Source organism: Notothenia rossii (genome assembly GCF_949606895.1).
Source record: "Notothenia rossii genome assembly, chromosome: 9".
Classification (NCBI taxonomy): Eukaryota; Metazoa; Chordata; class Actinopteri; order Perciformes; family Nototheniidae; genus Notothenia; species Notothenia rossii.
The window spans coordinates 50,476,234-50,492,452 of NC_136907.1; the positions used below are offsets into that span (position 1 = coordinate 50,476,234).

At 40.6% G+C, this 16,219-nt stretch overlaps 2 protein-coding genes across 3 annotated transcripts in view; one reads left to right on the forward strand and one right to left on the reverse strand.

Moving 5' to 3' along the window:
• LOC307018576 (phosphatidylinositol 4,5-bisphosphate 3-kinase catalytic subunit alpha isoform) overlaps positions 1 to 6,182 on the forward strand; it is a 25,075-nt gene extending 18,893 nt beyond the window's left edge. For both annotated transcript variants that reach the window (XM_079648881.1, XM_079648882.1), the window contains 6 exons: positions 63 to 184; positions 534 to 612; positions 804 to 974; positions 2,062 to 2,179; positions 2,268 to 2,419; positions 2,927 to 6,182. In XM_079648881.1, coding sequence (XP_079505007.1) covers positions 63 to 184; positions 534 to 612; positions 804 to 974; positions 2,062 to 2,179; positions 2,268 to 2,419; positions 2,927 to 3,197 — 913 coding nt within the window. In that variant the 3' untranslated portion in view covers positions 3,198 to 6,182. The remainder of the gene's footprint in view (positions 1 to 62; positions 185 to 533; positions 613 to 803; positions 975 to 2,061; positions 2,180 to 2,267; positions 2,420 to 2,926) is intronic.
• On the reverse strand, positions 5,259 to 14,922 carry kcnmb3 (potassium calcium-activated channel subfamily M regulatory beta subunit 3; the record flags this gene model as incomplete). Its single annotated transcript, XM_079650998.1, has 4 exons — positions 5,259 to 8,671; positions 11,532 to 11,706; positions 13,041 to 13,235; positions 14,837 to 14,922. The coding sequence occupies 4 exons, from the start codon at positions 14,920 to 14,922 to the stop codon at positions 8,306 to 8,308; spliced, it is 822 nt and encodes a 273-aa protein (XP_079507124.1). The 3' UTR covers positions 5,259 to 8,305.
• Between the last annotated feature and the right edge of the window lie 1,297 nt (positions 14,923 to 16,219).

The window sequence follows — 16,219 nt, forward strand, 5'->3', positions numbered from 1 at the left end:
TGGAAACTGAGTGTAATGAGTTGTGGTCTTCCTCTTTAAACATATCCCTGTCTGTGTTTCAGCCTGGAGGAATGCAGGATGATGTCATCAGCCAAGCGGCCTCTGTGGCTCAACTGGGAAAACCCGGATATGATGTCAGAGCTGCTCTTTCAGAACAACGAAATCATCTTCAAAAATGGAGATGGTGAGTTTAGTCTCTGTGTTTTCCCCCCTTGCTGCCCACCCTCTGCGTATCACACAGATTTGGAAGAAGCTCCTGCTGAGCCTGCAACATAATTAACTCCAGGCCTCTGGGGCATTTCATGGCGCACAACCTCATCCATGTTCTGTACACGGATAAAAAAACAAACAAGTCACATTATCGGAGTGGCACTAGCTGCGGCTGCCAGAGCGTTTTGCTGCACCGTCTGTGACCAAAACTGCCTCTGACAGCTCTGCTCCATAATGTATGGTGGATTGATCAAAGAGCAGCTAAGCAGCTAATATTCACCTGAATGACACCCACCTCCTCGTCTCTCTCTGTGCCCTCGCAGATCTGAGGCAGGACATGCTGACGCTGCAGATCATTAGGATAATGGAGAACATCTGGCAGAACCAAGGCCTTGATCTCAGGTAGGCTCGGCGCTTCTCCATGACAGCGAGGATCCAGATGCACATTAAACAGCCGCTGGATGCTTTCATGTCTCTGCGCCTCTGTGCCTGAATGCAGATTAGCGGCAAGCCACCTCTAGTCATGTAATATGAAGTCCATCACTGCAGCCTCTAATTATTTTCTGCCCCCTCGTTATGTCTTCCTCTCCCAGGATGCTCCCGTACGGCTGCCTGTCAATCGGAGACTGCGTGGGCTTGATCGAGGTGGTGAGGAACTCTCACACCATCATGCAGATCCAGTGCAAAGGAGGCCTGAAGGGGGCGCTGCAGTTCAACAGCCACACGCTGCATCAGTGGCTCAAGGATAAGAACAAGGGGGAGATGTGAGTGGAGACAGCAGTGATTTATAGTGTGATCTGCAGGCTGTAGGGAGTGTTGGAGATAATGTAAAGACTAATGTGGAAACTTAGGGTGCTTACATTCCTGCAGCTCGCTCCATCTAGGCCCATGTGGCATTTTACTTCTGGTCTGGTTTAAGATATTATAAATGCACCGAGAGGAGAACACTTCAAGTGATACAGACTGACAGGTAGAGCATTAACAGTTAGTTTGTTGCATTAACAGAAAAATAAACGGCAATTATCTTGGCATAAAATGAAGCCTAGTAAATACAGTATGTAGATTTCCCTTTTTTCTTTACTCTGTTTCAAATCCTAAAAGTGCATAACCTTGGGTTCCTGGCCTGACAAAACAAGACATGTAGCATCTATTCTTGTTCTTTGGTGTGATATATGCTTCCAAAGTAATAACTGATATAAGAATGATTAAAACTATTAGACAGCAAACCAACCACATCTCATGAATAATGACTAACAGGTGTAGTAATGACTGCCTGCTTATTACTGCGGGATTGCTTTCACACAATTTCTAATGTACTTAATGACCTGACTCGGTACTAAAAAGTCAAGCACAATACCCATAATAACACATGCATACAGGTTACCGTGGTTACCAAATGAATTGTATAAATAAGTCATGCCTTACACTGATACAATTTAAGATTGCTTTCTGAACAGATTTCCCAATCAGCAAATGGATTTCTTTTTATTTTAGCTTTGACATCATGCTAAATAAAAAATAATTTAAATAATAAAAGTGAAATACATTTTATTTATAGAGTGCTTTTCAAGGTATTCAAAGACACTGTACAAGAAGTAAAATTCATTAAAGAAATCACAAAAACAACAAAGGTTTTGTTTTGAGATTTGAATATAGACAGATTGGGGCAGTCGTGAATGTGTGGAAGCAGAGTTCAAGAGAGAGGGGGCAGTTATGGAACAATATTCAAATCTTTTTGCAGAGTTGGCTTAAGTGTTGGAAGGAACACCTTTTCCTTCTTTTTATGGGAATGCATCAAGCCCCTTAATCATTTGGGAGACTGAAATGTTTTCCCTCTGATTGATTCTCCAGGTATGACCAGGCCATAGATCTGTTCACGCGCTCGTGTGCGGGCTACTGTGTAGCCACATTCATCCTGGGCATCGGGGACAGACACAACAGCAACATTATGGTCAAAGATGATGGACAGGTACAGATTACACTCTGATATCCTCTCAATGTTATAAATGCCACTCTGTTTCTCTCTCGTTGATTTCTTCATTTTCTTTCTTTCACAGCTGTTCCACATAGACTTCGGCCATTTCCTCGACCACAAAAAGAAGAAGTTTGGCTACAAGAGGGAACGCGTGCCCTTCGTGCTCACACAGGACTTCCTGATCGTCATTAGCAAAGGAACTCAAGAGTGCACCAAAACAAGGGAGTTTGAAAGGTAAGACCAGCAACAGGGGACAACAAACAATTATCACTGACTTATAAACAATTCCAAAGCAAAATCAAGATATAAAGATAACTCATTGTTTTTAACTATATTTTTTAACTGGATTAAGGATTTTAGACATTCATATTCTGAATCTGAAGTTATCAGACCAAACAAGCTAAACAAATGTTAGCGGTTAGCTTGTAGCCCCTCCGTCTTATGTCCACTGAACCGTATTAACCAAACACCGATTTTGAACAGGAAACTGCTTTATTCAGCGTTATTCTCGCTTTTACTCACCTGGTATGTTTGTTTTGGAAAAGAAGAAACCTCTGAAGATAATCTGCCTCGGTGTTAAACCTTCTGAACAACAGAAGACTAGGGCTGACTGCTATGATGGAATTAAATGCCCCCTGACTATACTTTCCTACGTGGAAGATTTGTAGAAGATCCTACTCATGTGATTGTTTCCATATTGTCATTTTTCCCCGCTTATATCCATTTGTGTATTTTCCCCAGGTTCCAGGAGATGTGTTACAAGGCATACCTGGCGATCCGGCAGCACGCCAACCTCTTCATCAACCTGTTCTCCATGATGCTGGGCTCCGGGATGCCCGAGCTGCAGTCCTTCGACGACATCGCCTACATCAGGAAGACCCTGGCTCTGGACAAGACGGAGCAGGAGGCCCTGGACTACTTCATGAAGCAAATGAACGACGCTCACCACGGAGGCTGGACCACCAAGATGGACTGGATCTTCCACACCATCCGCCAGCACGCCATGAACTAGAGCAACGAGAGGACTGTGGCAACATCCGCACACTAAGAACCAAAAGAACAGAAGAGCCAGGTGATCTTCTGCCAGCGTGTGACTCGTGAAATAAGGGTGCTCAGAAGGGACAGTTTCAGGGACACAATGCCTAGACGCTCCTGTTTCTACAGGTGTATGAGCTTCAGAAGGCAGGGTGGAGTTATATTTCATCAGTCGTCTTCATAGGAACTAAGCAAGTGTAATGGACCTCGACAACGTTGGCCTTCTCCATCGTGTGAACAAACTACGGGCAACATTTTATTTTGTATTTGATTTGTATTCCCTTTCGGTACATCTGCAACCATCAGCATTAAGGAAGGAGCATCATGAAGCGGTGTACCTTGAGCACAGCCAGCTTTTTCTAAGATTTCCACTACCTATTTTGGGGATATCACTCACACAGACTGAAAGGGGAAGATAAGAAAAAAACAATCATCAACACTACGGCAGGACTGACGGAGGACGCGTTGTTAAGCTAGCATATAACGCTTCTGGTACTCAGATATCATGATTATTTTTACCTTACAGTTTAGAATTTACGCTACATAACAGACTTTTGTACAGCAGTATATCCTTAGATTTGTATGCATTCAGTGCACATATTCCTTTTTTTTTTCTACTGAGCCAAAGTACTACTTGTGTAACCCCCCACTACTCGGCAGTCTTATTGTGTGAAAAAAAAATTCCAAGCCTCTCGTGTGTACTCATAGCACTGATCTCCGCAGTATTTGTTTTTGTCTAACAGTATTATTCTGTGTCAGCTGTTGGGGTGCGACTGTCCGTCAACACCCCCCCCCCCCCCCCCACCCCCCTAATACAGACGGGGCGTCGACAGACCCTGGGAAGGATGGTCAACATGTTGTGAGTTGTTGTGGAGCTGAGGAAAGGCGAGAGACGCAGAGGGAGATGTGCTGCGCTGTGACACTATGCAAGTTGTGATATATGTACTGCAGAAAGGATAAGTTGAAATGCCTTTACCCCGACATGCATACACAGACAAGTGGACTTTGCACATGGAAGAGGGAAAAAATGCTGCACTGTAACAGAATCGGCTGCTTCTTCCCGAGAAAAAAGAACTGAAAAACCGCCTTCGGACCCCGCCTTCTCCGCTTCTCCTCACCGGGGTTTTATTCTGATCTTCAATTTTAAAGCCATCTGTAAAAACGTTAGTTTTCTCCTGTCCTACTTGTCCTCGATCACACACAAATAATTCACAACTGATCATTTAAAGGAGAACTTCACCCCCAAAATGTGTTGATCAGTAACTCACCATGTGTTAACTTGGATTCTGGGAAATGTAGTTTTTCACGCATGCCTCCGCAGGTCTTAAAGAACTATTTTAAAATATCCTTTCCTAAACTCTCACCCTCTTGCACTTAAACCCAAGTCTAATATATCTAGTTATTATGCTCCTTTCTTCTGCATTTTCACTAACACCTTACATTTTGATACCAAGGTTCTTCAGGTCCTTAAGAAAATTGTGAATTTGAAGACAACAAAGCAAGGCCTTGGACGTTTTTGAAAATATACATAAGGAAATTCAAGTTATATTGTTATTTGTGAGCTTCCGTAGAATTAGCTAGATCTCATTGTTTACATTCTACGATTTTGTCTCAATCGATGTGTCGGGTCCTGGAATTTGAGGGAATATGGCCTGGAAAGTCCTTGAATGTTAAGGGGTAACTAGGTGAGAGATATACACTTCCGGATAAACAGTGTCAGGCAACTAATGCGTTTGAGTGCAAAGTGTTGAATAGTTTTACAAAAAAATACTTGTGTTTGGGAAGTAGTGAGCAGATGTCTTGATATAGTAAGATTGAACCTATTTACTTCTATTCATCAGGCTTTTTTAAATTCTTCGTTGACCGTCGAGGCATGTGAGAAACACTTTTTTTCAAGGTGACACAGGGTCAGTAACTGATACAGAAATTATGGTTTTGATGGTAAAGTATTCCTTTAAGACAGCCTGTTTCCTCACATTTGCCACATCGTGACATCCAGGTAGAGAAAGTAACCGGAGTGAATTATTTTTGAACCAAGTGTCTTCTTCCCTCCACTCTCCTATGATTGTCCCGCTTATGTATGGACGGTTGCAGGTTTTGCATAGGTAAGAGGTCAGTTCATGTTCCAGCTTTACCAAATGATACCCAATGGGCGGTTTCCTGGACACTGGAGTCTGTCTGAAAGTCCATTTTTTTTCTGTACGTGGGAACAGACTGAAACTGCTCAGAAAGCCGCCCCTGCCGAGATGCTCCTGTACCGGCTACAGAGCAGTGGGCCGGACCCAGACAAAAAAAACAAAAGACCCCATATACTTTATGGAAGAACTCTCTGAAAAAGGCTATTTCCCTTTGTACAGTTCTGTTTCTCACACTGCATTATGCATGAGGTCCTCGAATATCTACTTTTATTTGTTGTTTTTTTCTGTTGGTTGACCTGATGTTGTTTACTTGAATTTCATGTATAGAAATGACCTTGTTACTTGTGTGAGGTACAACAAAGTCACCATGAAGATAACCGAAATAATGCTACATCATGTGCTTTCCTTGAATAACTACAGAGGTAATATATTTTTGTATTTTTAAAATGTACGCAAACTCGTATATATGTAACTGCTAACCAAAAGAAAAAGGAAAAAAAAGAGGAGGCAGAGGAATCATGAATTAATGTGCAACATCCTCATCCAGAAGCTAGTATAATGAATGAGAGGAGAGTTGCCGAATGAAGGACGTCGGAGTATGCTCCTCACATCAAGTGGAGGTCTGTAAGCACAATACAGAGGAAGACCCTACCCTGCATGTTTTAAAAAACATCCAATCATGTGTTAGTTATATATCCATCTGTATATAGATCATTAAACCTTTTCAAATATTCGTTTTACTCATCCGCATATGTCTGATAAGAAACTGTATGCATTCATTTATTGTACTATTGAATAAAAACATTTCTCCCTATTGAAACACATTTTAAGTTTTATTATTCTGTTGCTTTGTATACATGTAGACAACTGTGAGTCATTTATAAGGCACTTCTTTTGCATTATTTGGATAAAGATTGACATTCACGTGGGATAAGGTTTCAAGATGTGAACAATTCTTACATCCATCTTCCCATAGGCAACAAAGACTTGATGAGCTGGACACTGTTGTTTTTTAAATAGAAAATGGGGCTGAATGCTATAAGTAACATTTAAAGAGTCCTAATCTGCTTTTGGGGGTTCACTTTCCTGTAGTGTGTTCCATAGTGTATGTAAATGGTCTGCAGAGGCAAAAATCTTCTCTCCCCCCCCCCCCCCCCCTGCATAAAACGCTTCCATTGGACTCCTTTGTTTACTTCTGTAACATAATGACATCACTATGTAACACACACACTTATATTGGCTAACATAATATATGTCCTCTTTAACAAATATGAAATGTCATTCAATACTGACAGCATCATTTCTAAATGTGTTTCCTTTGAATCAACTAATGTGAGTTTCACACCTTGTTAAGCACAGTCAAGATGCTACGAACTCATTCATTCACTTTGGAAATACATATTTGTCATGTTTTTCTGAGTGTATTATCATCCCAAAGGTTTTAGAAACTGCTTCGAGGGAAAAATAAATCTTCTCTTGTTTTTCCAAATAACGAGATGCCTCAAAAACCAAAGACAAGCTCTCAATCTCATGGAAGCAAACATGTCTTGCTGTTTACTTAATTTAACACTGAGAAGAATGACATGAGTGCAATTGACGGAGTTGCCATGTCACCAACCTGAATGCAATTTTAGATGCATCTCATGCATCTGTTTCCGCTGCACTATTTCTTAATGCTGTTAATGTCTTGCATTTCTGTAAAGCACGTTGAATTGCCTTGTGTTGAAAGGAGCTGTAAATAAACTTGCCTTGCCTTATTTCTGAACAACTGCAAAGCCCTGACGTGCCTGCGCAAGGTCCAAGGTATAACATTATTTATAGACATCTCCCGATGTCTCAAACCTAAGATAAAAAAAAGAAATCTAGCTCTGGATTATATTCAATGAAAACCTTTGTCGGAATTCTTAAACAGCAATCATGTAAATTCAGAAAGACTGGGTCCATAACCATTACGCTCCAGTATTAACATCATACAGTATGTGCTTCAAAATAGTGAAGCATGCCTCTAAAGTGATTTAGCCAATATCTGCTCCTTTTTCAATTCCTGTCAGCATTACATTGTTTTTCTTGTTGAAATGTGTGTGTGACTACCGGTTATCCGCTTGTCACTCCTCATTGAGCTCAGCAGCCTCTGGAGTTCTCCAAATTAATTTGGGAGCGGTGATTAATTCTTTAAATGTACAATTTTTCTGCACGGCTCAAGAGAATAAGGCTAGAAAGAAGCCTTTCTTTGATTGTTGACTCTCGGAACGGTGAGCCCTGGTTCACATCATATACAAGTTGCTATATTGACCTTCGGTTTTGTATGTTGCATAAATGAAGGATTCTTATATAACATAAATTGTTGTACATTTTTACATTAGCTTGTTATGTTTATAAATATTTTAATTCTAAATGTGTTAATTACTTTATCGGAGATGCTTACTTTAACTTGTCATGTTTTTTTTCTATCTTTTCTATTTCTATTGGATATTCTGACTTGAAACTGTAGTGTTTATATACATATTTGACTAACTTCTGATCTTTAAATAAATATATATATATTTGTCATATTTTAATGGTACATTCTTACTTTATTTTCTCACCTTTTAATAGATGTGTGCTCTTTTTTTGTATATTTATATCAGACATTCTTTAACTTTTTTGTTTCTATTAAACCTTTTTTTAACTTATGTTTATATACATTTATTCCAGTACAATGTGCACATTTTACTTTAACTTCTTGTTTTTATTTTAATATATTTTTTTCACATTCCCACTTTAACCTTTAATGTGTGTGTATATATATTGTATGTTTATAGCATTTTTTTTTATTATATTTGTTTAAACTTAAACCTCTCACGTTTACATAAATATTTTTGATCTATTTAAAAAAAAATACATTCTAAAACAGAGCAACTGTCTCAAACCCAATAAACCTCAGGACAGATAACCTCGGACCCTGATGTTAGGGAGGCGTCTGGGAGCTGGACCTGCGCAGCTCTCGGTACAGTTTCCCCTGAGAGTGTCTGGATGTACGCCGGCCCTCTGCAGCCACACTGCTCCCCGAGGAGAGGTGGGCTAAGCACTGCGTCAGCTTCACCAGCCCCACCAGCAGAGCCCCCCCCCCCAGCATCAGGCCGGGCCACAGCAGGGTAAACAGAGCGATCCTCAGGGTGTACTTCCTGTTTAGGATGACGTCCCTGGGGTGCCCTGAGGGGTCAGCGATGCACGACGAGGTGACCCCCATCTGAGAGTCCAGGCTGCTCTTCACCTTCAGTACTTCATCCTCCAGCTCTGCTCTGTCCGTCTGACATTTGGGAATGTAAAAACACTGAGAAAGAAAAAGATGATTCAAGTGTAATTTTTTATCAAGGGGGCTGCTTGATACAGTCGGCTGATTGCAATCAGGGAGACGAGCTGCAAGGTTCTTTTTTGATTTAGTGTTTTTTCTCTATTTTTCATGTGCAGAACTGGTACAGAATTTTCTTTCCTATAATTCCTCTGAATGGAGCAGAAGTGCTGCATGAGAGCATCTCCTTATACAGGACTGTCTCAGAAAATTAGAATATTGTGATAAAGTTCTTTATTTTCTGTAATGCAATTAAAAAAACAAAAATGTCATACATTCTGGATTCATTACAAATCAACTGAAATATTGCAAGCCTTTTATTATTTTAATATTGCTGATTATGGCATACAGCTTAAGAAAACTCAAAAATCCTATCTCAAAAAATTAGAATAGTTCCTCAGACCAAGTAAAAAAAAAAGATTTATAACAGCAAAACACAATCAAACATTTGAAAATGTCCATTAATGCACTCAGTAATTGGTTGGGAATCCTTTTGCACGGATTACTGCATCAATGCGGCGTGGCATGGAGGCAATCAGCCTGTGGCATTGCTGAGGTGTTATGGATGCCCAGGATGCTTCAATAGCGGCCTTTAGCTCATTAGCATTGTTGGGTCTGGTGTCTTTCAGCTTCTTCTTCACAATACCCCACATATTCTCTATGGGGTTCAGGTCAGGGGAATTTGCAGGCCAATCGAGGACAGTAATGCCATGGTCAGTACACCAGTTACTGGTGGTTTTGGCACTGTGGGCAGGTGCCAGATCATGCTGGAAAATGAATTCCTCATCTCCATAGAGCTTTTCAGCAGACGGAAGCATGTAGTGCTCTAAAATCTCTTGGTACACAGCTGCATTTACTCTGGGCTTGATGAAACACAGTGGACCAACACCAGCAGCTGACATGGCTCCCCAAACCATCGCTGACTGTGGGAACTTCACACTGGATTTCAAGCAACTTGGATTTTGCTCCTCTCCAGCCTTTCTCCAGACTCTGGCGCCTTGACTTCCAAATGAAATACAAAACTTGCTTTCGTCTGAAAAGAGGACTTTGGACCACTGTGCAACTGTCCAGTGCTTCTTTTCCTTAGCCCAAGTCAGACGCCTCTTCCGTTGTCTTGAGTTCAGAAGTGGCTTGACCATGGGAATACGGCTATTGTAGCCCATTTCCCGGACACGTCTGTGAACAGTGACTTTTGATACCTGGACTCCAGCTTCAGTCCACTGTCTTTGAAGCTCCCCCAAATTCTGGAAGCGACTCTTCTTCACAATGCTGTTAAGGCTGCGGTCATCTCTCTTGGTTGTGCAGCGTTTCCTGCCACATTTCCCCCTTCCAACAGACTTTTTGTGGATGTGCTTTGAAACTGCACTCTGTGAACAGCTTGCTCTTTGAGAAATTTCTTTTTGTGTCTTACCCTCCTGATGGAGGGTGTCAATGACGGTCCTCTGGACAGCAGTCAGATCAGCAGTCTTCCCCATACTTGTGATTTAGTTTACTGAACCAAGCTGAGTGTTTTTCAAGGCTCAGGAAACCCTTGCAGGTGTTTCGAGTTAATTAGACGATTCAAGTGATTCGTTGAACACCCTACTAGTATACTTTTTCATGATATTCTAATATTTAGAGATAGGATATTTGAGTTTTCTTAAGCTGTATGCCATAATCAGCAATATTAAAATAATAAAAGGCTTGCAATATTTCAGTTGATTTGTAATGAATCCAGAATGTATGACTTTTTTGTTTCTTTAATTGCATTACAGAAAATAAAGAACTTTATCACAATATTCTAATTTTCTGAGACAGTCCTGTAATATCTGCTGTTTTACTCACAAGGGTGCAGAACGTTTCCACTTGTCCATCCTGTCAGTTAGTTCAGCTTTTTACTTTCACTTCTTTCTCAGAAGCTTGCTAATGTCCTTGCTTGGATGCCTGCCACAAAGATATACTTCACAGAGTAGTCCTATTGTAAGTTGTAGCACATTAAGTCTTAATGCTCAAATCCACTATCCTAAACGACAGTCTGGTAGGAACGGTGGCTGACAGGTGCTAACGAGTTTTTCTTATTTTATTTGTTATGTTAAGTATACTGTATGTATACTGTATGTAAGTAATTTAGCTTCATCACCTGTATATACAACTTATTCCTATCCTTATCTAATAGTGGCATTTCAATATGTTCTGTATTTGTTTTATACTGTGGCAGGTGCAAACACGTTACAACGGCCAAAAAGATTTCCGTTTGGAGACAATGTGCTGCACTTTTAAGAACAATGCAAATAAAAAACCACAAATGTTCTAAAACACATAAAAAAGAAGAAACTTTTTCACCTAAAATGTACATTCGATTGGATTATTTTGACTGTGATCACATGATTCCTTAAAATATTAATGCAGATCTGCTGTAAGCTAGCTAGCTAACAAAGCTAATATACTGACAAAATACTTAAAATTATAAAACAGACTAACTCTGCGAGAGTGACAGGTCAACTTTTTAATCCCTGAAAGTCAACAAGCGCTTCTAGTCCCAGCTGTGTGCATCACTTTTTATTGTCCCCGTTTCCATTGTTTTTTGAGCTTCTTGCAGCTATTTTTGATTTGCTGCATTTTGTGTTTACAGCGTTTAGTTTATGAAACGCTTTTAGTAAACGGTGCACATGTTTTTTGGTGCTTTTTTCATTTGCATAGTTTTTGAGACTGTAGCGTATTTCTCTAAAATGTAAGTATTTTGGGCCGTTGTTACGCGTTTGCCTCTGTCGGCCACCATATAAATCAGATCCAAACCCACAGTGCATTCAGCTGAAGGGTGGGACTTTAAACCTGGAGTTAGTTGACTGACATAAAACTCTACCTCAGGAGCGAGGAGGAGAGACTCCTCGTCAAAGTGGAGGAGAGCCCTCTGATTGGAGTCGCTGAGGTTCACCGTCACCCTGAGGCACGGCACGGTGCTCACACCTCTGCAGTCCACCCATTCCTCCAGGATGTCAGCCTGCAGCAGCACACAGCGGACCCCCTCCTCCCAGTTACTTGAAAACAAAGAGGAACAGCTCCAGTACCCATAGACAGATTCACACCAGAAAGGCAGTGTCTTCTTTTTTTTCCTTTCTTAGATCTCTGATGTGAGGTATGTTTTTTTGTGCCTATTTTAGCAAATTGTATGGAAGCCCATTTCTTCCAAAAAATTGATTAAAAGCTATGCATTATAATACTCAACACACACAATTATGAAATACTTACTATCTTAAAAATGTATATTGTCTTATTTTTGACAGGTCAAACTTAACATTTTATTTAAATATGCTACACGTGGCAATGCTGGTCTGTCAGTTGGTCCGACTATCACTTTGGTCTAAATATCTCAACAGCTCAACTATTGATTTTGAGCGTAAACAGAGGACAAATCTGGACGTTGGTGATCCATTAGCCTTTCTTCCACTTTCATAGGTCCACATCGTGACATGCATATAGTAGTTTGCCATTACAAGTTTTACGCACGTGCATTTTATTCCTTAGGGTATTTTGGCTTATGACCAAAAAGCTGCACTTTTTTTTTTTTCTTTTGTACTAATTTAAAAAAAATGGCATGCTAACATGCAAACATTGGAAAAGCCAGCATTGGTTCTTTGAGCACTTGTGATTTTTTTGTGAGTAAAAATAGAATGAGTGGATCTGGTATAAATCAACTTGGTCCAGGTTGGAGGTAAATAAGGTTTGCTGTTTTGGTTCTAACAATGGAGTCTACAAGATAATATAAATCTGTATGCCTTTATTTTCTCGTGAAACTTTTGCCTTAAAACATTGTTGGTCTATGCAAGTGTTTATAGCAAAAACGAGTGCCAAAAAATACATTTCAGTCAGAAAAATTACATTTGCAATGTTTGTCAACAGCAGCAAATAGTTTGAGTTTGGCGTCCAGGCTCCGAGCAAATATTTTTTACATAACTGTTGAGGATTAATGATTAAATAGCTATCCCCCAGAGCCTACAGGTGGATGATGGGGTGGTGGTTCGGTAGAAAGCAGCAGCGTTGCAGAAGCAGAGGCAGAGAGGTTGTATGAGAGGCTCAGACCTGTCACGTGTATATTTATCATTGATGCTAAAAGACAACGCCCTGGTGGGTATAGGTCTTTGGTCGAGCTTTTGTTTTTCTTGGTAGAAATGCGCTCCGAAAACATAGTTTGCATACAAACTCTGATAATAGATTTTAGATTTTGGTCAGACATTTAACTAAACAGTCTCCCATTGAAGAAAAATGATAATCACCAGTTCAATCAAAGAAAGATTATTAGTTGCAGACCTAATTGTATTGTTAAAAAGCACATAACATTCTGCCACTGTCAAAAGTCATCATCACAAACTACCTGTTCACATAAGGTTGGACCATAGTGATGAAGACCACAAAGAACATGAGCACGGAGAAGGCCATCATGGCGAAGCTCAGCAGGATGGCTCGGTCCTCCCCAACACTCGACACCTGGGTCCGAGCTCGCTGCGGCCCCCCCCACACATCCAGCCCTCTGCGCCACTCTCGCGCTGCTGCTGTGTGGAGGAGCTCTCTGTGACACACACACACACACACACACACACACACACACACACACACACACACACACACACACACACACACACACACACACACACACACACACACACACACACACACACACACACACACACACATTTTATCCAAGAGTGATACAAATTAAAATTTTGATTCAAGGCGTCAACAAATGTAATGTGCGACAAATGGATTTGATTTATTTGATACATTTTCTATTCAAACTACATGATTCCCCTTCAGGGCTGAACATCTCCGATTCAAATCGTTTTGGAAATAAGGCACATTTGCATTTTTTCAGATATCTTGCATCAGGACTTTCTCTTTTTTCATTTAGCTTTTAATTTTTTTTTTAAATTAATATATAGAGTTCAATTGGCAGTGTTTCAATGAGAAGGAACTTTAAAGGAGGACTCTGTGTTACGGTGTGTGTAGGAAGCAGGACCAAAAATGCAGATTAAAGTGACAAAAATAACTCCTTTATTTCAAGGCTAAACTATTAACAAAGACTGAACAGAACACTCACCGCAGACCAAGTCATTACACAAGACGAACCGACAAAGACAGACAGAAAAACCAGAACTTAAACACACACAAGACTAATCACACAAACAAGACACAGGTGAGGAGGGAGGAGAAAACCCAGGGACACCAGGTGAACACAATCGGGTAAATTAGACACACCAGGGAAACTAACGAAAGGGAACCACAGACAGATCTAAACAAGACAAAACACAACGCAGACAGAAAACCAAAGACAGATCTAGACAAGACACAACGCAGACAGAAAACCAAAGACAGATCTAGACAAGACAAAACACAACACAGACAGATCGTGACACTCTGCCAATTTAGTATTTTACTGCCATGTTTTTGAGAGAGCTCTTTGCGGCTAAACTTACAGTGGTGCTTTGGGCTAAATACTAACATTAGCATGATAAGGTGCTCACAATAACTATGCTAACCCACTGTTCTTTAGCAGGTAGAATGTTTACCATTTTCCCAACATGAAAAGGTATCCCCTTGTAGAAGGAGGTGTGAATCTACTGTAGACATGAGGCTTTCTTGAGCTAGCTCACGTTAAAGCTTGGCTTAGACAAGGGCGCTATTGATGTTAAAATCCCACTCTGCCACCAGTCTCTATTTCATGAGTATTTAGCAGTTCCTTTGTGTGGTTATACAATATAGATAAAAGTTTCTTTATAGAACTGCTTTCCACAAGTCTGTGGATTATCTTGAGTAACAGGGCCATGATTACTAGAAAAGGCATTGCTTTTCAGTTTTGCAAATGCTTTTTGTTGGTGCCTTTGGTTAGCAACTTTACTGTCAGTATCTCCAACTAACAGCAACTCACACTAAGACTAGGGTTGATAGCAATCACTACAGGTAAGAGGAAAATCGGAACTTTTCATATTGGGCTAACCGTCTCTTTAATTAGCTTTATCTGCAGGATGTCCCTTTAATTAAATTCTAAACTTCTCAGACAACGTTTGTTTAATCATACATGTCAATATGTGTCCAAGAGTTCTAAATCAGAATGTGAAGCATTGTTAAAACCTATGAAGACCACCCAGTGTTTTTCAGTCCTTACTCTCATACCGTGTCTGCCGCCTCCGAGCACCCTGCAGGTTGATGTTGATGGGGATGGTGAACGATCTCCGGGGAGAAGCTGTGTTCAAGAACATTCCCACTCCTCTTTGTCTCAGGCACCTCCAGCCCAAAGTATGTCCACCTAACAAGCTGCTCACTATCTCAAAGTGTAATGCCCTGTCTACAGCTGATCTTCCACTGTAGCGTGCCAGGTGACTGACCAGATTGCCTTTTGTTCACTGGGGGACTTCCTGTTGTTTACCAAGGCTCAAAGGTGACTGCGACAACACCTTCCACCCCCCTGTGTGTTTCTATAGAGACGAGCACAGGTAAGGAAGGTAGGATGCTAATGGACTCTCAGTGGGCCTGTGATGCTCAGCTGTAGCAGTTTGTCATGGAAAAGATGAATGAATCCCTTCTTGATCACATGTTACATCATTCAATTTGATTACTTTTAAATCCCCCCTCATCCCTCTGAGGCTAACACTTGGGAAATAGCAGCATCTATTTGAAAATGACTGAAAGTACTTTTTTATGACTAGAAGAAGACAGCACTACATATCCCAACCCACCAGACTCTAAACAAAAGCATAGCATTATTTGGTTGAAAAATAGTAATACTCTAATATTGTCTTTTTTACTTATTTCAACCTATTTCCAAAAAGTAGTTTTCCTGAAGCATTTTTTAAATGTATTCTAAAGATGTTTGGAAAGAGTACAAGTGAATAATTAAAAATAAAATAAAAGTATTATACAAAATTGAAGGGAGATGTCCCGCCCCTTAAACTATCATACAATGTGTCAGAGTACTGCTAATAGGAGCGAGACTGTTACCTAGTGATGTCACTATGTTACTGAAGTAAACAAAGGAGTCCAATGAAGGTGTTTCAGGCGTTAAGTGTCAGGGTTTGAGTTTTTGTGTGCCTAGTTTTGGGGTTATTTTGCTGTTCTGTCCTCCCTGTCGTTAGTTTCCCTTGTGTGTCTAATTGTCTGATTGTGTTCACCTGTTGCCCTTGTGTTTCTCCTCCCCTGCCCGGCTGTTTCTCGTCTCGTGATTACCCCTCCCTGTATTTAGTCTTGTCTCTTCCTGTGTTCAGTGTTGGTTCATTATTTGTCATTCATGTCCCCCTTCATGTTGGTCACAGTCACCTTTGTTTGGATGCTACCTCGTACCTGTTCTTGGATTCTTGTTTTTGTTTCAGTTTTTGTGAATAAAGCTCGCCTTTTGTTTCATTTTGAAACTTGCTTCCCTCCTCAATCTGCATTTGGGTCCTATTTTTCCCCAACCCTGACAGAATGAACCAACCACATATGGACCCAGCAGATGATCCATTTGAAGTGGAGTTGTATTCATTTACCTACTTGCTGGCTTGCAGCTATGGTAAATGGAGG